The sequence below is a fragment of the Ursus maritimus genome, unplaced genomic scaffold, assembly GCF_017311325.1.
Source record: "Ursus maritimus isolate PB19 unplaced genomic scaffold, ASM1731132v1 scaffold_24, whole genome shotgun sequence".
NCBI lineage: Eukaryota > Metazoa > Chordata > Mammalia > Carnivora > Ursidae > Ursus > Ursus maritimus.
The window spans coordinates 14,225,438-14,246,772 of record NW_024424897.1 but is presented as its reverse complement, the minus strand read 5'-3'; the positions used below and the strand labels follow the sequence as shown (position 1 = coordinate 14,246,772).

Sequence of the window (21,335 nt, the reverse complement as noted above, 5' to 3'; positions counted from 1 at the left end):
CAGGCGCCCCCTAAAACTTGCCTTTAAAACAAAATGAAAACGTTTATTTATTAATTTTTTTTTAGTTCTCTCTACACCCAATGTGAGTCTCGAACTCATTACCCCAAGATCAAGAATCACATGTTCTTCCGACTGAGCCAGCCCGGTGCCCCTAAAACTTTTTTTAACTCTGACAACTTACACAGTCTCTTTCTTTCAAACATCCATATAATATTCTGTTGAATGTATGTATGTAAACCGTTCTCCTCTAAAAACATTCCATCAGTTTTCAGTTGTTTTTACAAGTAGTATTCAACTGAACATCCACATTTGTATTTAACTACACATGTTTCCATAGAATAGATTCCTAAAAGCAGGGCTGTGGTTGAAAGGCACGTGCACATTTTCATTTTGGTAGCTGCTATCAAACTGCTTTCCAAAAAAGCTATTCCAGCGCTCACTCCCAAGAACAGTCTGTGAGACTGACGGGCCTCACGTGTCAGCCAGGACAATTTAAGCCAGTAAGACTCAGGGACATAATCTACACCAAAAAGTACAGCGTGTACATTTCTGTGTACACCTGGTCAAATTCAAACACCTACATTTGATTACCATAGTTTTATGTTTAGAAGAACTTTAGTTACCATAGGCCAAATGATCTAACCCGATACTTCTAAATTCTTCAATCATCACGTGATTATATAAAATCTGAAGAACGTTTTCTTGTATTTATCCCTTACACTCATGACATGCTTACTTACAGACGGGGCGGGTGCTGGTCGCACAGCGTGGCAGCGGTCTGCACGGCTAGCTGCGGCAGCTACGCTACAACCAGACCCACGCACCCTGTCTCCTGGCATCCGTGCCTTTGTACAGCCCCTCGCCCACACTGAGCCTGGGCTGGCTTATGCCTCACTTTAACAGAAAGAATACAGCAGAGGTGATCTGGCCAGTTCCAGGCTTAGACCTTAAAAAGGTCTAACAACTTCTGCTTGTGTGCTCTGGGAAACCAGCTGCCCCACAGGAAGTCTGGCTAGCTTGCTGGGAAGAGAGAGGGCGTGGGGAGAACTCCGAGAGGCCCCGGATACCACATGGGGATAACCAGGGAGCCCAACCCACAGTGAGAACTGACCCTAAATGGTGACCCAGGGGCCATTCAAGCCAGCCCCTGGCCATCTGAGCCACCCTAGCTGAGTAAGAGCCCATCCTGGTGTCAGTCCCAGTTGACACCACATGGAGGAGCTCTCCCTGCTGTTCTCTATCCAAATTACTGATCCACAGAATTGTCAGAAAAAAGAAAACGCTGCTGGTTTATAACGCCACTAAATTCTGCAGAAGCCTGTTTTGTAGCAATAAGTAACACGACCTAAATACTTCAAAGTTTTTCTGTACTGCCATTCTACAGAGTTAAAATAATTCTCAGGCTTGAGAACACAGAAGTGTTTACCTGACATACTCTTTTTTATTTTCTTCAGTAACAGGGATGCTCTTGCCATTTGGTTTAAGTTCATGCTGAATAATTTCACCATATGCATTATGTTCGACACAGAAAGTATGGTCCAAAACACCTGTAATATCATTCTCACTAGAAAGGAAAAGAGAGAAAGATATTTAACTGGAAAACTTAAAATACGGATCCTACAGATGGCTTAATTGGTAGGACAGATAAAACTAAGATAGTTTTATGACATGACAAATGTAAGATCAGATTCCTTTTGCTAGTCCTTATGCTACCACACCTCCTAGTCCTTGGGCAGAAAGGTCAAAGAGCTTTCACCTTCATAAACACAGGAAACATTTCACTTCCTGAGTAATGACAAAGCCCCCTGGCCAAAGCTGGGCTATGTTTTACATAGGGAAAACTTCAATTATGTTATGTTTTTAGGTAAGAAACTCTACTTGAATCTGGGTACCCGCCCCCATGCAACCAGATGCCTGAGTGTCCCATGAGAAAGCTACTTGTGTATTTGGTTAAAAGTAAGTATGGCCAACGTATATTTATAAACAAATAACCTCTGACAAAACAGCACTGATTCTTACAGATGCCCTTTTTAAAGTATGGTTTCAACAATCACTACTTCAGCAGGACTTTGCTATTCTCACACATGCAGGATTGGAAGAGCACCTGTATCATGCTGAGGAAATCATTACAAGTGGTCCTTTTTAAAACAGAATATACTAGATTTTGTTTTCCTTTTTAAAGTAATAGCAATAACTTGTAGGAATCTGAAATATACAGGAAAGCAGCAGAAAGAGCACAAGTCTTACGTGGTCCTAACACTCAGATAATCAATCTCTCTCAATATTCTCTGTGCATCATTTTTTTTAAAAAGCATCCATTTTGAAACACGTATCTTTTTTTAAGGCTCAGATTCTAACTATCATGAACAGATACAAGACTCAATACATACAGTATCCACACCAAACTGTTATGAAGATCTGGATCAACCAACTCCATGTCATCCAAAGTAATTGACTTCCCAAGCAACTGTTTATAAAAAGGCAATGTGAAGCCACCATCAATATAATGTCCATGAAACACAGCCATTCCCATTATTCGTCCGACAAAGTGGAAATATGATAAATGTTCCTGAAATTGAGAAAAGTTTATATAAATACTCAAGTCAGACACTATGCAGGGAATTTTTAATAAAAATTAAGCAACATTCATCATTCATTTCTTTTTAATTCAAGATTTTTTTTTTAAGATTTTATTTATTTATTTGACAGAGAGACAGCCAGCGAGAGAGGGAACACAAGCAGGGGGAGTGGGAGAGGAAGAAGCAGGCTCCCAGCAGAAGAGCCCGATGTGGGGCTCGATCCCAGAACGCCGGGATCACGCCCTGAGCCGAAGGCAGACACTTAACGACTGCGCTACCCAGGCGCCCCCATCATTCATCTTTTTTATAAATATCAATTTATACTCTACAACTTATTTAAGTGGAAAAGGCTGTCATATCAAAGGTCAATAATCAATAGGGAGAGTTTCCATAGGGCATGTTCAAAATTCTCTCCATTGCTAAAATGTTACACCAGGGACAATGCTTCTCCCAGAGAGTACAGTCACTCTGCAAAAATTACCTTTAGAAATTAAGTCCAAACTACATTCCCACTGTAGCTTCATGACACCACTCACAGATCTTGTTCTCTTCCCCTCCTTTCGTCACCTGCTGAGCCCTTTACAATCCTGACTCGGTTGTGGAAAAAGCAGCTTTCAATCCTAAACTTCCCTATTTCCTTGACCTAACCAGAATCTCAACTTCAGAACACCACAGATTTAAGAGCACAGATTTCATGTCTAACTTGGACCAGAGCCCTTATTCTGCCAGTTACAGCCATGCATATTTGGGCAAATTACTTCACTCCTATAGGACTCATTTTCCACATCTGGAAAAATGAGGGTAATAACAGTATCTCAAATAGGTTTCTGCAAGGAGTAAAATGAAATGATGAAGCTCATGGCACTGGATGGGCGTACGGTACACATTCAACAAACACAAGCTATTATTAATGTGGTGGCAGTGACGGGCTCCCCAAACAGAGCCTTCACCTAAAAATCTTCCCTTTATAAAATTTCTCTACAATGAACCTAACATTTCTACTATGTTTGGATATATTTGGTCTTTTATGATAGACAGTTAGTTATTGGCATTTAAAATTTTTTTTCTTCTCTAGTTAATAAGTAATCTTTAAGTTCATCTTTAAACCCCCCTTTTATCTTAAAAATAGTTTTTTTTAAAGAAAATATTTAGAAAATAGACAAGCAAAAACAAAAGTCACCCATAATCTAATACCTGGAGATAACCTCCATCAATATTAATATTGTAGAGCCTTTCAATGTTTACACATATATGTATTTACCAAAGTCGTATCATCTTATTTTGTAACTTTCTTTTCACGTAATGTATCATGAGCACTATATCTTCACCTGTCATTAACCACTGTCCCACAGTGTCATTTTAGTGGCTATACAATATGCCCTTGTATGGAAAGCTAACAGACATTAAAACAACAAATTAATCACAGCTACTACCTTCCATCGAGTGCTTAATAATATATAATAGGGTTACCAGTGCGCATCACCATGCTGAGTACTGACTGCGCAGGGTCCCGCTTAACTGTCACAACCCTCCCGAGGTTCACACTATGTTTATCATTATTAACAATGATAAAATGGAGGCTGAATCATAAAGCTAGAAAGTAACAGGACCAGGATGTATGATCTCATGTCTTTCTAATTCCAGAACCTATGCTCTTTACCATTAATGTAATTTTGCTTCATATCATAATTTATTCAATCTCTCTCTTACGGACAACGATATTGTTTCCAATTAGGGCTACTTTAAATGATGCAGTGCACATCCCTGTGCACAAACGACTGCATATACCCACATCATTTACTGGAGAAAATTTTCCAAAAGAGGACTTGCTAGGTAGGTAGCGACTAGGACGAGGACAGTAATCCTCCATCATAAACTACACTGACACTTCAATATGAAAAGCATTACAGGTCACAAGTTAATTCACATCGTCATAACCACCAATCTTACCGGATTAACCGCAGAATCAGGATTGATCTGCAACGTATAGATATCATCTCTTGAATACTGGAAGAGGCCATAGTAAGGATTCAGCATTTCATGTGACAAGAGATATAACCACTCCCTAGAAAGCAAGAAAGGACACAGGAATTTTTTAGCGAATGAATATTTTTGTTAAGATATGCTATTAATTATTTTAGCAAGTAATTTTTTAAATAAAAGAAAATAAAGCATCACTAACTAGCTCTATAAAAGGACATTGGAAAAATCTACCATGCCCAAAAAAGCAAACAAACTCTTGTTTTGTTATATTAAAGTCACTTCTCACTCTATTTAGGGCAATTTTATGACATTTCGGTATATGACCGAGAGTCACAGGACTCAGTAGAAAGGTATTATCCAGAAGTGCCAACTACTCGTTAGCTGCTGCAGCCTAGTGGTCTGTAACCTATTTAATTACTAAATAAATTTCTAATCCAGGATAAATATAAAATGAAGGGAAGAATATGGTTTTGTTTCAAAGCATCCATGTGGTCTATACTATTCTGGTCCATTCCTATTACGGCCCATTTATACTGGTTTATACTGAGAAAATATTATAGCATTGATTTACTCTCACTTTTAGATAAGGCTCTGTTTTGTTGTTGATATTGTTTGGTAAGGCAATCATCCCATTTCATCATCTTTTTTTGTGTAAACCTTAAAATCAACCATAATAAAAGTATGAAGTAATCAGACACTGCAAGGCATTTGGTGTAGGGAGGAACACAAGAGCAAGCCTGCATTTGGGGGGTAGGTTCCATAGTAATTGGCTTCCAGTGTACATCGGTGTTTTTAAAAAACCCACATAATAAACAGTACTAGCACCTGAAACTTATTAAATCCTTTATGTTTTTCAAAGTATGAAAGGTAACTCGTTATTCATCTTGATAAAACAAAATCACTAGTCTAGGACTCAAAGAGATGTAGTTCTAGTCTCAATTCTTGTCATTCTCCCACCAGGAAAGGTATTTAAATATGCTCTGATATTATGGATTAAACAGACTGAGGGGCGCCTGGGTGGCTCAGTAGGTTAAGATCTGCCTTCAGCTCAGGTCAGGATCCCAGGCCCTGGGATCAAGTCCCACACTGGGCTCCCTGCTCAGTGGGGAGTCTGCTTCTCCCTCTGTCCCTCCCCCCACTCATGCTCTTGCATGCGCTCGCTCACTCTCAAATAAATAAAACCTTTAAAAAAAGATTGAAAAATGTTTTTAGGAAATGCAGTGAAACACTTGACAAGTAGTTAAAGAAAAATGTTTCAAAGTTCTGTAAGTGATGGAGTAATACTGGAAGAACTCTAGAGATTAAAAAAGGAAGTGAGGGAGGTCTCCATATAAACAAGATTTGTCAACACACCTAACAAGCTCACCTAACAAGTCCTCTATGCTTTCTGATGCATTATTTTAAGGAAAATCCAAATTTTTGTTTTGTTTTGCCAAGTATTAAGAACACACGTGTAAGCAGATCCCAGCTACTCTGGGGTTCCACTATGCAATACAGAGCAGAAAAAGCATTTCACTGCCACATCGCTTTTAGTCTGCCCAAACCCTGGCAGTAATGAAGTTAAGAAATAAACAAAAGACTGACTACTTATTTGACTATATATATAATTACAGCATTTAGATTCCATCAACAGATAATTAACAAGTTTTCCCGAGAAGCATTCAAATTTAGTTAGGAGCAAATTGTAAGCATTCCACGGGAACTATCGAGCCCTAAGTATGATGTACACGTGATCAATTCTGAAATTCCAAACTAAAGAAACCATCCATTTATAGGTAAAAAGGCCACAGAATAAAAAGAAGCCTACAGGTGAAAACCAGTAATGGGACTTGGTGGAAACACAAATTTAATTCAGGCTGGATTTAGATTAGGGATAGAAGAATTATCACAATGGTCCTTAGGACATGTCAGTACAGAAGTTATAATGTTTCTGCTACATCTACATAAAGTAAATTTTCACAAACCTGTAAAAAAAAAAAACCTACATTTGAATGTATGTAGCATAAACATTACAGCTTCTATATTGAAACATTTTAAAGACCACTTATGATATATACATATGTATATACACGCCTCCATACTTACATGCACACATAGACACTACTTTAACAAGGTTAAAAAGCATAGCAATGGGAGCAAAGGAAAACAGCATTCAGTTTAGAATATACATCATTAAAATCTCCAGATGGTTCCTAACAATGTAAAGCAGAGGGAATAACACATACTGAAGGAGAGAGACGGAAAGCATGCAGGGCCCGGGGGCCCACCCCTGCCCATGGAGGGTTGCAGCTAGTTTTCAGAGGAAGTCTCGCTGGGCTGGATAATCCAGTAGGGAGCTCTCAATCACTCAGTGGTGGCAGTACTGCGCCAACCTCATCACAAACATATCTATGAGGCTATCCTCTGTATTGCAAAAATTAGGGAATGTTACACTAGAAAATAAGTATCACCAGAGGAAACTTATCTTAAGCTTATGAATATAACCATATGTCATTTACTCATAAGCAAGTCTTTACCTGGCAACCCCTCCATAGTCAAGGCCTTCTTCTCCACGAAATTTTATCATTAATCGCTTCCACAGATCTTTTGGTCTCATTTTCATGACCTGCCGATAGGATTCCTGAAAAAAGATGTTAACATACTATTGTTACTAGGTGCTTTAAACTTGTTATTTAAATTCTCCCTTGCATTCTACCTATAAAACATACATTTACTGAAATGGGATGAAATTTGTTCAACAATCAAATCAATGGATAAACTCCAAGCGTTTGAAACCTCATGGAACTTATAAAAACAAGATGGATATAGCTTAATACTACTGAAATTAATTCATCTGATAAATACTAATAGCCTAAGTACAGAACTCCATATTCAAGTTCTATGAACCCAGCACACTCACATTAACAGAATCTGACAAAAATACTAAATATTTAAAAGTTAGTTGACCTAATTCTAGGTCATAGGCACCAACAGAAAGTAAAGATGAGAAAAAGAAAGTTCAAAAGAACATAAGTAATCATTTATGTGATTTTCATTAAACCGGCATCTTCATATTATTTTAAAATACAAACGACTGACTTACAAACAAGGTCAGAATTGTCCCGAGAGAAAAAAGTTCATCCTTTAGGAAAAAGGTTATCAAATCCCCAAATATCTTTTACCCACAAATCCTCTAATGAGTGGGAAACCCCTGCCTTGGACCTCTGCCACGTATTATGGAAGAACTTTGAAGGTGATAGTAGGGCTATAAAGTCCAAAGATACAAGAATATACTAGAAAGGGAGATTTTCAATAAATTAAGGAAGTAGTCCAAAAAGAATTAAACAAAATGATTTTTTGACTTAAGAGTCACTCATCTTTTGGAAGAATTAGAAAGTAAGGGATGGGTAGTATTTGCTGTCTTTTTAAAACTCATTAACAGGACAGGGGCACCTGGCTGGTGATGAAGCATGTGACTCTTGATCTTGGGGTTATAAGGTCAAGCCCCACCACGGCCGCAGAGTTTACTTTAATATATATATATTACACACACACATACATATATATAAATTTATTAACAAGTAAGTACTTGCAATGCAGAGAGCAAGCTGAACCAACTGGAATGTTTCACACTCTTCATCCCATTTAAATGTTTATCTTCTAGATTAAATCTCTGATATTATTGCCTTTATTCCCCACAATTAAAAAAGAAATTAATGAAAACTGTCCCATTCTAGCGAGAGAGGAATTCCAGAAAGTATTCTTAGAAAACAGTGAAACACTGAAATTTAATGTTTTTCTATTTTAAGACTTGTAAATTTACCTCAAAAATCTCTTCCCTGGAAACTTCAATGCGGCAATGACCAGCTTGAGGCTGCTGTTGGGAAAGTTCCTGCCGCAAAATTTTTAGTTTCTGAACCAGGTCTCGCTTGTACCGCGGGACTGTCAGACACTCCGCGTCGTCGGGGCATAACGACACCACCTGCTGTTGCTGCTGGTCTTTCAACTGGTTCTGCCGACTGAAAGTAAACAGAAATGCTAGTATTTTAAGTACAAGAGATTGCAATTATACATTTAAAAGAGCATCATACTAGAAAGCAAGTCTACCTGTATAATTTTCAGTCCTTGTGATATTCTTGGCTTGACATTTTTGATGACGATAAACTACCTCCAGTTTATTTCTCAGAATCCACACAAATTTATAGAACAGAACAACAGAGTTTTATCCATGCAGCTTTATTTAGCTGCTGAGAATAAATTTCTCAAATACCATCCTCCATTTTTTTCTGCATAGTTGACCATCACCCATTTTAAAATTCAGGCATATGCCAAACCCTGTTATCTCGAGTCTGTCTCTCTGGAAGAGACACTTTGAGCTGGCAGTTTGGCAGGAGCCCCTTTCCTATACGTGCTAAGTCTAGACCACAAGAATTTGGAAGATCACGTGTGAGTTACTGGCACAGAGAAATGAACACATTACAAACATGTCTAAATGCCTTATAAAATGACTACTTTTCTTTTTACGGTGGAAAATATACAACACATAAAACTTACCATTGTAACCTTTTTCTAATATATAGTCAGTGGTATTAAGTACATTCATATTGTGCTAAAGAGACTTCTAAGTGTGCACATATATGGTTTACCACAAACACACGAAAATAATCTCCCAAGTACAACAGAAATATAATACTTTTAAAAGGGCACATTGCCTGCAGATATTTTTATTCTCCCGGCAAAAATACTGTAAGTTACAACTAAGAATTTTTTTTTTAAGAACCTGATGATATAATGAGCTACATAATTCCAATAAACTATCAGGAAATAAAAAATCCAATAATTCACTATTCACTATTGATACCCAAGCAGACACTGAATCATTTTGGAGTTTAATTTTACACACAACAGACAGGAGCACAACTTCCTAACCTAAAGGTAAAGGGCAGTGGTAGCTAAGATAAACAAAACTTTAAGGTGTCTAATAAATCGCCCCAAACTTATCTTACACACAGTGATTCTTATGTAGCAGGCCAAATTTTATTCCTGAAACAGGTAACTTCCCAGAGAAAATACAGCTTTCATGAAAATCACAAATCACTATTTACTACTATCACAAACATTAAAGATGTTTCCTATATACACATATAAACAAAATCAAAACAGATTATTATATTAAAGATATTCCACGTGCTGTGATGAGCACTGGGTGTTACACGTAACTAATCAATCATTGAACACTACATCAAAAACTAATGATGCATTTACTATACAGTGGCTAACTGAACATAATAAAAATAAATGAATGAATAAATATACTCTCTAAACAGCTCTATTAATCCTATGCCAAAACAAACAAACAAAAACAAAACGAACTTGTGTATATCTCATACCACACACAAACACTGAATTTCAAAATCGATCAGAGACCTCAATGTAAAACTGAAAGCCATAAAACTTCTGAAACACAGAAGAAAATTTTCATGACCTGTATTAGGCTAAGATTTCTTAGATGTGACACCAAAAGCACAATCCATAAAAGAACAAATGGAAAAACTGAACTTCATCCACATTTCCAAAGATACTGTTAAGAAAATGAAAAGACAAGTTATGGACTAGGAGAAACTCTTTCCAAAGCATACAACTGAATGCTAAAAACTCAAAAATTAAATAAAGGAACAACTCAATTTTTTTAAAAAGGAGGCAAAATATTTCACCAAATCAGACACACAGATGGTAAATAAGCACATGAAAAGATGCACAACGTCATTAGTCAGTAGAGAAACGCAAATGAAAACTACAATGAGATACCACTACACACCGACTAGAGGGTCTGAATTTAGTAGGCTCAACCATACCAATGTTAGCAAGCACGTGGAGCGACCACAACTCTCACGCTGCTTCGGGGAACATCAAATGATACAAACACTTCGAAAAACAACCTGACAGTTTTTTTTAAAAGTTAAACATAAATCTATCATATGATGTAGCCATTCTACTCCTAAGTGCTCGTTTATCTAAGAGAAGTGAGAGCATATGTCCATATAAAAGCTTATACATAAACGTCCGTAATAGTTTTATCTGTCATGACCAAAAACTGGGAATAATCCCAATGTCCATCAATAGGGGTAAATGGATACATGAACTGGTATATCCACATAATGGAACACCAACCAGCAAAGAAAATAAACGAACTATACACAAAAGAGAGACGAATCCCAAATAATTATGCCGAGTAATAGAAAACAAAAAAGACCACATACTGCAGGAATNNGTTTATCTAACACTCTAGAAAATGCCAACTAACATATAGTGACAGAAAGCAGATCAGTGGTTAGCCGAAGATGGGGTGTGTTTTGGACTGAGTTGTGTCCAGAAAGATGTGAAGTCCTAACCCTTGGTACCTGTGAATGTGACCTTATTTAGAAAGAGAGTCTTTGCAGATGTACTAAGAGAGGTCACACTGCATTAGGGTGGCCCTAAATGCAATAAACTGCTAGGTACCCTTATGAAAAGAGGTAAATCTGGATGCAGGCATACAAACAGGTGCAGAATAAGAAATAAACCTTGGCATTTGTCCCTGGTTCCTGACACAGAATTCCTAAAATCCTTGAAGTTTCCGGAGTAAGAGACATGATAGGAGTATCCTTTGTTCTAATATTTGTTCTTTGCCTCCAGTTTGACACAGGGCCCCTAAATCCCTTAGAATTTCCTGGGTAAAGGAGCATTTTTTGTTTTAATGAGGTGACTCTTGGTGGGGCCCTAGATACCTTCAGGATGGGGCCTGGTTGCTAGAAAAACCAAAGCTTGATTAGAAGCCTGGAACTTCCAGCTCCATCCTCCCAACCTCTGAGGAGAGGGAGAGAGCTGGAGATTGAGCTAATAATTGATCATGCCTATGTATGACAACTCCACAAAAACCCTCAAATGACGACGTGCAGAGAGATTCTAGGCTGCTGAATACACGGAGGCACTGGGAGGGTGGAGCACCTGGAGAGGGCCTGAAGCTCTAGGCTCCCCCACCCCCACCCCCACCCCCACCCCCACCCCTTGCCCTATGCACCTCTTCCATTTGGCTTTATTATAAACGTAATAGCAAAGAAAGTATTGAGTTCTGTGAACCATTCTAGCAAATTACTGAACCCAAAGAGGGAATCATGGGAACTCCCCAATTTACAGCCAGTCAATACAAAGTACAGACGACCTGGTACTTGGGACTGGCTTCTGAAGTGGTGATGCTCTTGTGAGTCCCTAACCTGTGGGGTCTGATGCTAACCGCGGGTAGTGTCTGTCAGACCTGAATTCAATCGTTGCACACTCAGTTGGTATCCCGAGATCTGGAGAACTGGAAGCTTTGAGGGAAAAACCCACACATTTGGGGTCAGAAGATCTGTGTGCAGAAACATCACAGAAGGCCATGTGAAGACAAAGACAAAAACAAGATGGAGATGATGTGTCTATAAGCCAAGGGAGAGCCAGTTTTTCCGGCTACCATCAGAAGCTAGGAGAGAGGCCTGGCCCAGATTCTCCTTCAGAGCTTGCAGAGGGAACCGACTCTGCTGACAACCTGATGCTAAACTTCTAGCCTCCAGAACCATGAAAGAATGCATTTCTGTTGTTTTAGACCACGCTGTGTGTGACACTCTGTTACGGCAGCCCTAGGAAATCATACAGGGGGAAGCCCTACAGGAGCAGGACTTGGCAAAGCAGCGCAAGGAAATCTGGGGGGATGACGGGTATGTTCACTCTCTACATTGTGGTGTTGGTTTCACAGGTGTTAGAATATGTCAAAACTTCAACTGGACACTTTAAATATGCAGTTTATTGGATGTCACTTACACTTCAATGAAGGTGATTAAAAAAAAAACCACCACCTCTGGGACGGGTTCAGCTATCCTGGAGCTGTTTCTGATGCACTCACAGAAGAAACAAACACAACTACCCTGTAAAGCATCCTGTCTCCTCAAGTGTGCTACGAGGCACCTGTGGTACACACCCCTTCCCTAACGCTCCAGGACAGGTTCCTGCTAGCACAGTGGGATTAAAATACTCACGTATCAGAATAAAACAGGTCATACTCTTACATAAAATGTCATCCAACAAAACTAATTTATAATTGAAGACAGCAGACATTGTATCACATTACAAAAAGCATCTTCAGTCTTTTCTTTGTTCAGGCTTGCATTTTAACATGTACTGTTTCAAAAACTTACTTTAAAACTAAATGCAAGTTAGCAGAGAGCCGAGGATCTGTAAACTGTGTTGTTCTGTTGTTATGGTCAACGAAATAAACTCTGCCTGTTGCAGTATTACGGATCTCCCATCCAGGAGGCAATGGACCAAGCTCTTCACAATTGATGTTGCTAAGATCCCTGCAAAAACAAATATAAAATAAAAAATACCTCATTGCTGAGCCTGCTGGGCCAGGCAAGTGTAAATGACACAGAACAATTCCATGAAGTCTGAGAAAATGTATTGTTTCAGAAACCTGAGATGTTCAGCTAGAATCCTTAATTCCCAATGGTTTAACAAACTTGCATATTCAAAACCCAATTCATAAATGGCTCAGGAACTTATCACATAGCCTACATTTTTAGTAAGTTCATTCCTGGGCTTTAATGTAATACAGATTTTAAATTAATTAAAAGCAATCACAACATTTGCCAACATAAACTGTGCTTCAATACTTGTCTGACAAAATGTCAATGACATAAGGAATGAAATGTTTTCTACAATTTCCCTTCAATTATTACTTTCATTATTACACCATAAAATTTGTGTAAATAAATGTTCACTCCATATTCATCTTAAACTCTCCAACAAAGCAACACTGGAAATGTTATTGAATTTAGAAACCCTGAAAATAATCACAGTACGTATTTTAAAGGAAAACTGTTCCACTTTGAATTTTGAAAGTATAAAGCTTGTGAATGAAGAACCTTTTTAAGACACCTAAGGAAGAATTCTCTAAAGCTTACTGCTACAGTAAAAAAAAAAAAAAAAAGCAGTAAGACTTTTAATGGATCAAAGACCACTGTTATTGTATTACACATTCTTAAAATACTATCATATATAAACAAAGATTTACAGAACCTTAAAGAATAAAAACATGTCTAATGTAAACTTAAACTGTAACAATAATTATAATGATTAATCTCATGTTTTCAAAGTTAAACTAGAAATCATGTTTTAAAAGTTAAACTAGAAAAAGATTTTCCTGAAATAACCTCTTCTTGGTCATGGTGAAGCATAATAATGGACACATCTAAGCACCCACAGATTTGTTGAAACAATGATTTGACTTCTGCTTATAGGTGCTTCAAGACACTCTGTTACAGAAAAACTAAAGCTTAGAAAATACACTGCTAGTCTCGAAGAGAGAGAAAAAGTTCCAAGAATCCTCCTCAAATTAAACAAAAACAAAAAACCCATGGCTGGAGCTGGTACTGACGGCAGGCAGGCAGGCAGGCAGGCAGAGGGGTAGGGCTGCCAGAGAGTAGTTGTTAACTGGGAAACTCAGCCCCAGGCCAGCAGCAAGTTTGGAAAAGGAAATCTGGAACTTCCCCACTAAGCTGAGAACTCAAAGGGAAGATGAAATGATTCCAGGAAAACTTCCTAAATTCCCACTTTAGGTCCACAGAACTCCAACCAGTTAAGATCAAACAAACTCACAAAGATCACCACACACTCCAGAAAGAAAAGTCATGATGACTGAGAGTGAGTGGAAACAATAAACCACAGAATTAGATCCCCAAATACTGTCAGAGATCACACAGAACGGCTAGGATATGCAACGTTTCAAAAAAGAAGGAAGGGAAATAATTACAAGGACAAACTATCAATGAGAGATTAAGAATGAACAGATGGATTTTTTAAATGGAATTTTTAGAAATGAAAAGTGATTACTGAAATCAAAGATGAATAATTCTTTTGACATAACGCAGAATTTGGTTTTATTCATTTTATTTAGAATTTTATAAATCTAGTCATATGTGGGAGAGCTCTGAAGAATGGGTTAAAAGAACAGAAAACTGGGGGGCGCCTGGGTGGCACAGCGGTTGAGCGTCTGCCTTCGGCTCAGGGCGTGATCCCAGCGTTGTGGGATCGAGCCCCACGTCAGGCTCCTCCGCTGTGAGCCTGCTTCTTCCTCTCCCACTCCCCCTGCTTGTGTTCCCTCTCTCGCTGGCTGTCTCTATCTCTAATAAATAAATAAAAAATCTTAAAAAAAAAAGAACAGAAAACTGGAAGCAATCTTTATGTCCAATTAGGAAATGATAAAAGAAAAATGGTATGTTATATAGCCATAAAAATACAGATCTTGTACCACAAGACCACATAGTCAGGGTGAAATATAATGAATAACAAGGCTTATCACTGTTCTAAAGAGAAATGCAAAAGATGGCAAAATGGGACTTCTCAAACAAATCTAAGTTTACTGGATATCTTATAAAATTAAAGTGTCTGAGTTACACTATTTTATAAATGTCTTTAAACAGTGATGATATTTTAATATAATCTAAATATTCATGATTTGCTTTGACAAAAGACCCTCTAAACAAAAGGCATCTTTACTTAAAGGATCCTCCAAAACAAAAGATATGATACACATTTTTACAGTAACAATTTGGAACATAGAGACTAAAAAAAATAATCCAGAGCACTATTTTAAAATCATTATTTAATACTCAACATAAAATATTCTTAAAACTTTATAGAAACCCTTTAATCACAAATGAAAAACTGACCTGTTTCCTTAGGAATAAGAGAAACATGACCAACAGTGGTGCCAAAACCTCCCTCAATTTCAACTTCTGATGCCAGTTTACATACTATTCTTTCAACAAATACCTCAAGATCAACTTTCCCACTATTGTAAATCATTTAGTTCAAAACTATTTTTTTTCTATACATTTCCTGCCAATGATTTTCAATTATTTTATAGAAAAGCTCATTATTGACCTACAATTTGATAAACACTTCTTTTCCTAATTTATTAACAAAACTCTTGTTTCTAAAAGTTAGGCCCTTAGTTTTTGGTTTTTTTAGTGAGCTTATTATTAATAAGCTTTTTATTAAAACCAAAATTTCCTCCCCATTACTTTTTAAACAGTTTATATTATCAAGAAGCAGACATGGCAACCTTGATACAATAATGAATGACTGCACATTCCTCGGTTGCCACCCTCAAAAGATTCTAATTAAGCTGTATCACAAAGTAAAACATTACATTATAATAGCTCCATTAATAAATATCAGTTGTCCCTTGAATAATACAAGTTTAAAGTGTGAGGGTCCACTTACATGCAGATTTTTTACAGAACAGTACTTAAGTATAAATGTGTCTTCCCTTCCTTAGGATTTCCTTAATGCTGTTTCTATAGCTTACTTTATTGTTAAGAATACATATGTGATACATGTAACATACAAAATGTGTGTTCATCAACTGTTTATGTTATCAGTAAGGCTTACGGTCAACAGCGGGCTATTAGCAAAGTTTTGGGGGAGTCAAAAGTTACACAGATTTTCAACTGTGCGGGTGGTCGGTGCCCCTAACCCCTGCATTGTTCAAGGGTCAACTGTAAATACAGAGTATCAAAGCAATCCAAGATCAGCCAGTCACATCTGGTTCTGATTCAAACACAAGGTCTTGAAAAGCAGAGCTCCGACTATAAGCTTTAGTCAGAAAAAGATCTCTTCACCTCCATGGTCTTTTTTTTGGAGGAGAAGAATGGTGCACTTAGAATATAAAATATCTTTTGTCTCACAAAGGTATATATGCAGCTTACCAAGTTGATTAAGAATTTAAAATTCAACCTTTTTTGTAGCTTCAACTGAACTACTTATTTTGCATCTGTTCAATAACTCAAAAGAGCTAAACCAGTGTTTGAAAAACTTATTATTTGATATTAAAATGTATCAAAAATTATGTTTAATTACTAAAGTGATTTTTTGTGTCATTCCATCTTCTTCAACTTAAAAGTTAGCTGACATTTGGGTTAGTAAATGCATTCAGTAAGGCCTACAGTTTAAATGTACAAGTTCTGGTATTTAAAAGCAATTTAATTCATGAGACACCACAACCAAGTAAGGTTTATTCCAAGGGTGCAAGACTGGTTCAGTATTTGAAAATTGATCAATATAATGTCATTGTAATGGAATAAAAGAGAAAAATCACATGATAGTACCAGCTGGTGCAAAAAAAATGACAAATGTCCTAAATAAATAAAATTTAATTAGGTTATTTCTTTTTTTTTTTTTTTAAGATTTTATTTATTTATTTGACAGAGATAGAGACAGCCAGCAAGAGAGGGAACACAAGCAGGAGGAGTGGGAGAGGAAGAAGCAGGCTCCCAGCGGAGGAGCCTGATGTGGGGCTCGATCCCAGAACGCCGGGATCACGCCCTGAGCCGAAGGCAGACGCTTAACCGCTGTGCCACCCAGGCGCCCCAGGTTATTTCTTTTTTATATTAAAATGAAACTTTATTAAAGAAGACATAAAAGAACATTGAATACTCTCATATTAGGTTAAAATAAATCTTTTTTTTAAAAAAAGCCTATCCAAAAATTAAAATATCACTTTATTACCCATAAAAAAGGGGGGGGAAGGGATGTATGTAAGGTTTTTTGTTCTTCTTCAGGTCAATCAATTTTCAAATTCCTAAAAGAACCATGTTTTTACCCTGATTTTTTTTTTTTCTTAAGGGTGGGAGGGTAGAAGGACTGGGGGCTGCTTGGGGGCAGGGCACTGGGGTGAGACTACAGAGAAACAGAAAGGCCTTTCTACTAAACGTCAACTGAAATGACTGTCACAAAAAGCCTAACTTTTACATAAACCACTGTAAGCTGAAGATTAAATAATCAAAGAAATCCTAGGTAAAACAGATATCCAGCGGCGTGAAGAGTATTCGGATATGTTCTTACCTAGGCACTCTTGGATCATGCCATGTGCTCACACCAGTCTGAGTATGTAAGAAATACACCTGACCTTGTTGTGTTGTCCTTTGTTCTGTAAAATTAAGAAACACTAATAATAAAAACATATTCAGAATGTCCAAATCAAAGACAGCTATAGACACTAGGATGATATTACATCAATAGTTAAATTCTCCAAATTACCAATCTATTGTATTACCAAAAAATACTTTATAAATCATTCTTTTTCAACTCAATACATCTTCTCCTGGAAACAATCTTATAAACGGTGATGAGGGTCAGAGGCCAGCTATCTGAAAGCCATTTACAGTATGGCTCAAATACTAAACATGTTGCTATGGAAAACAGAAAACAAGATTGTCACAGTACCAATATTTCAACAAATGAACATGAAGAAATGACTTTTATTTGTCTTACAGTGGAGCCTGAGGGGGAGCAAAAGAAAGCTCAGAGGAAGAGGCTAACCAACTGTGGGAGATTCTGCGAGAACTTGCAAAAACTTTCAAAAGGTCTGCAGGCTGGTAATGCTTGTTTATTATGCCTAACTTTATATTAAAACTTAAGTTTTCTTCTTGAGAGAAGTGTTTTCTCTTGACTACCATAAGCTCAAACAAAGGCAAAAAAGATGGAATATGTCATTTTAAAAGGGGACTCACTCTATAGTCAAAAATAGACAAAGACACAAAAATAAGCAAGTTAGAAAGAGGAGGACCAGAGAACAAGCATGCAGTCTGGGGAGAAAAAGGTCAAAAGCAAGAGAGTAAGGAAGCCAGGGCAAAAGGGAAAGAATCTGCTTAAAAGTTTCTTCAATGGTGGTTTTTAGCATTAATTGTGTTTTTAAGCAACAGAACCACTTGTCTTTAAACAAAATCAAATGAAAAATTCCAACATATAAAACAACTATTGTTAATATTTATTAGTATAAATTTGTTTATTAACCTATAATAAAGTCAATTTAAACTTTAAGTTTCTTAAAATTATAAACATAAAAATGTTTTAAATTGGTGACAGGTGACAGCTGAAATAATTTCAGCTTTCGTACCCACTTTACCCCTAGGTTTTGGTTGTACAAAATCTGTTTTTAATCCAAATCACACAAATATTGTAAAAATATAACCACCCCAAACTGCTTGCCTTATAATCTCAATTAAAGAGAAATGACAAAAAATACTTTATTCTAAGGTCTGAACATTAATAACAGGCAAAGTTTACTAAGTGCTTTCTGTCTTGGAAACTGTGTCAGGCACTTCACATGAAACCATCACTTGAAAGCATCATTAATTTCACCATTTTATGGAAGATAAAATTGAGGCTCAGAGAAATTAAATAATGTCCCCAGTGTCACACAACTCATGTGTGGCGAAGCCAGGATGTAAACCCAGGTCTCTCTCCCTCCCAAGCCATGCTCTCATCACTGCGCTACTTAGGCTAACCTGTGCAACATAGCACAGTTGATGGGTAAATTTTTTAATTAAAGAGTTAAAAATATATTTAAAAAGTAAAGCTAGACTCATGCATTTGCAGAACAGTTGAAAACATATTGTAGAGGAAAAATAAAACTCAAGTTAGATCAGGCGATTCCCAATGTTGGTCATTAGGTGTCACCATCAGCCCAGATACGGTTTATCTACAGGCTGTTGGGAGGGCAGGGCTATAATTGCTTAGGGTAACCTTGGGCAGGAAAGGAGAAGACAGCTGAGTTCAAAGTATCTGCAAGAGTATTCACAAGTTGTGATTAATTTAGAAAGTTCTGTATCCAACTAGAAGATTCAAGTCATCTTCTACATGAAATTCTACAATTTAGGCAATTATAGAAGATTATAATCATTTTATACAAACATAGAAGTGACTAAATCATTTACAATAATCCACATCGTGCAGATAATCCAAAATTATAGACAATACAAAGATATAAATATCTTTAAAAGCATATTTCTGATGGCATTTCTAAATATGTAGGTCTAGAAAATTACATTGCAGATATGACTTCAGATGACCATTATCAGTAACAATACCATCTTACCTTTACAGAGTGCCTATTTGCAACGAAGCTCACATTGTTACATATGCTCTTCACAACACCTCTGAGACAAGGAGAGGCATCATTCATCTCATTTCATTATAAAAGAGCAAAAGGGCTGAGGTTAAATGACTAGCCCAAGTCAAACTGCTGGTTAGGTAGTCCTCTACCACTTCAAAGACTTCAGATTGGGGGATTTTACACATTTATTTTCATGTAGAATCCCTAAACCCAGATTACTAACTTCTTTAAAGCTGATTTTCTGGCTTTCTTAGCAAGCTGAAATCAGTAAGCCACACTTTATTTTTCCTCTGCTAGTCATACCATAGCCTTCCGGTAGGTCTGGAGGAGTATGTAAATGTGTCCTGCTCATGTAATTTCTATGTCGCTGTGACCGGACTCTCCTCTCGGCCAGTCTGGGGTCTGAAGACTGTCCACATGTTGCACCATTTGTTCCACTAATTGGAGTGTTCTCATCAACAAAGCAGCTAAGAGGTCTGCCGGGACTTGAATATTCAGCTGCTGGTCTATTGAAAAGTAACCAGGGAAAAAAAGTTACTCAACTATCAAAGGTAGAGTCCTCTAGACAATGTATGTACTGAAGGATCACAAGAAAATGGAATGATCAATACAAATATAATGATTTCAAGAACTCTGAATAAAAGCAAGCTTGACACCTCTAATCACCAAACAAACTCATGTGATAGGCAGATTGTCAATTATGTATTCAAGTCATTTTATACTGATTTTAATTACATTTTATATGAAATCCACATATATTTGTAGATGTGAGCACTAGTTCACAAAGCACTTGACTTAGCCTCAGCCTACCTCTCGGACCTAACTTCCCACCTTTCTCCCATTCAGCCTCTGCCACGCTGACATTCCTCCTGTTCCCTGAACTTGCCAAGACTGTTTTACCTTTAGGGCTGGAAAGGAGTTCTTTCTTCCACCCAGAATGCTTTTTTTCTCCTACTCTCCCTAGGCCAGGCTCCTTTTTGTCATTCAAATCATAGCTTAAGCTTAAACATCTGAGAGGTCCTTCCTGACCTTCAATTCTAAGGCAGTCACCCAGGCATTTGATAAGTACATCACCTTACTTTCTCAGCATAGCAATTATTTAATTTTTTTTTATCTGCATCCTTGTTTGTTTTCTCTTACTAGAATATTTATTGAGAACAAAGTCCACCTAGTTTGTTTCCCACTATATATATCCCCTGCACCTAGAATAGTGCTTGGCATATATATAAGAGTAGCTCAATAAATATTTATTGAATGAATAAAGAAGATGGTGTGACTCTTCAAAGAACTTCTGCTATACTGGTAGGTCATCCAAAACATAAGAGGATAATCAAGAGTTAATTTTTAAACTAACATTTACAACCACAATCAACTTTATATATGTGGAAATTAAAGTCAGTTTCATCAGTTAAATGAGTTAGAAGGAAACGGGACTTTGCCAAAGCACTGACACAAATACACATTTATTTACACTCAGATACAATAAAAATGGGTTGACTTCAATAAAATCCTTGGCAGTTTAATACCAGAAATGCAACTCTCAAACACGCATTTTTTAAAATGGCAACATGAGCTAAGCTTTTATGTGAGAATTTTAATATAAGAGGGAAAACTATGACTTAATGAGTTAAGCAATTAATCCCCAATAAATAAAAGGAGGTATAGCTTAGAGAAGCATTTCATGTTGTGTGTCTGGTGCCAGCCCTGCTCAGGGAAAGAGGGGTTGGGGGGGCAAAACACTGAGTAGAGGCAGCAAAAAAAAACCAAAAAACAAAATGTTGTTCTTACTTAAAAAAAAAAAAAAAAGAAATTCAGCCACTTAT

General features: G+C 37.2%; 1 protein-coding gene across 1 annotated transcript in view; it reads right to left on the bottom strand.

Moving 5' to 3' along the window:
• The window catches only part of SMURF2 (SMAD specific E3 ubiquitin protein ligase 2), a 53,574-nt gene that overhangs the window by 6,854 nt on the left and 25,385 nt on the right, over window positions 1-21,335 (bottom strand). Inside the window, exons 7-14 of the mRNA XM_008693634.2 lie at window positions 19,816-20,018; window positions 17,460-17,544; window positions 12,752-12,910; window positions 8,365-8,560; window positions 7,079-7,182; window positions 4,530-4,644; window positions 2,391-2,569; window positions 1,427-1,564 (exon numbers count right to left, since the gene is read on the bottom strand). Coding sequence (XP_008691856.1) covers window positions 1,427-1,564; window positions 2,391-2,569; window positions 4,530-4,644; window positions 7,079-7,182; window positions 8,365-8,560; window positions 12,752-12,910; window positions 17,460-17,544; window positions 19,816-20,018 — 1,179 coding nt within the window. The remainder of the gene's footprint in view (window positions 1-1,426; window positions 1,565-2,390; window positions 2,570-4,529; window positions 4,645-7,078; window positions 7,183-8,364; window positions 8,561-12,751; window positions 12,911-17,459; window positions 17,545-19,815; window positions 20,019-21,335) is intronic.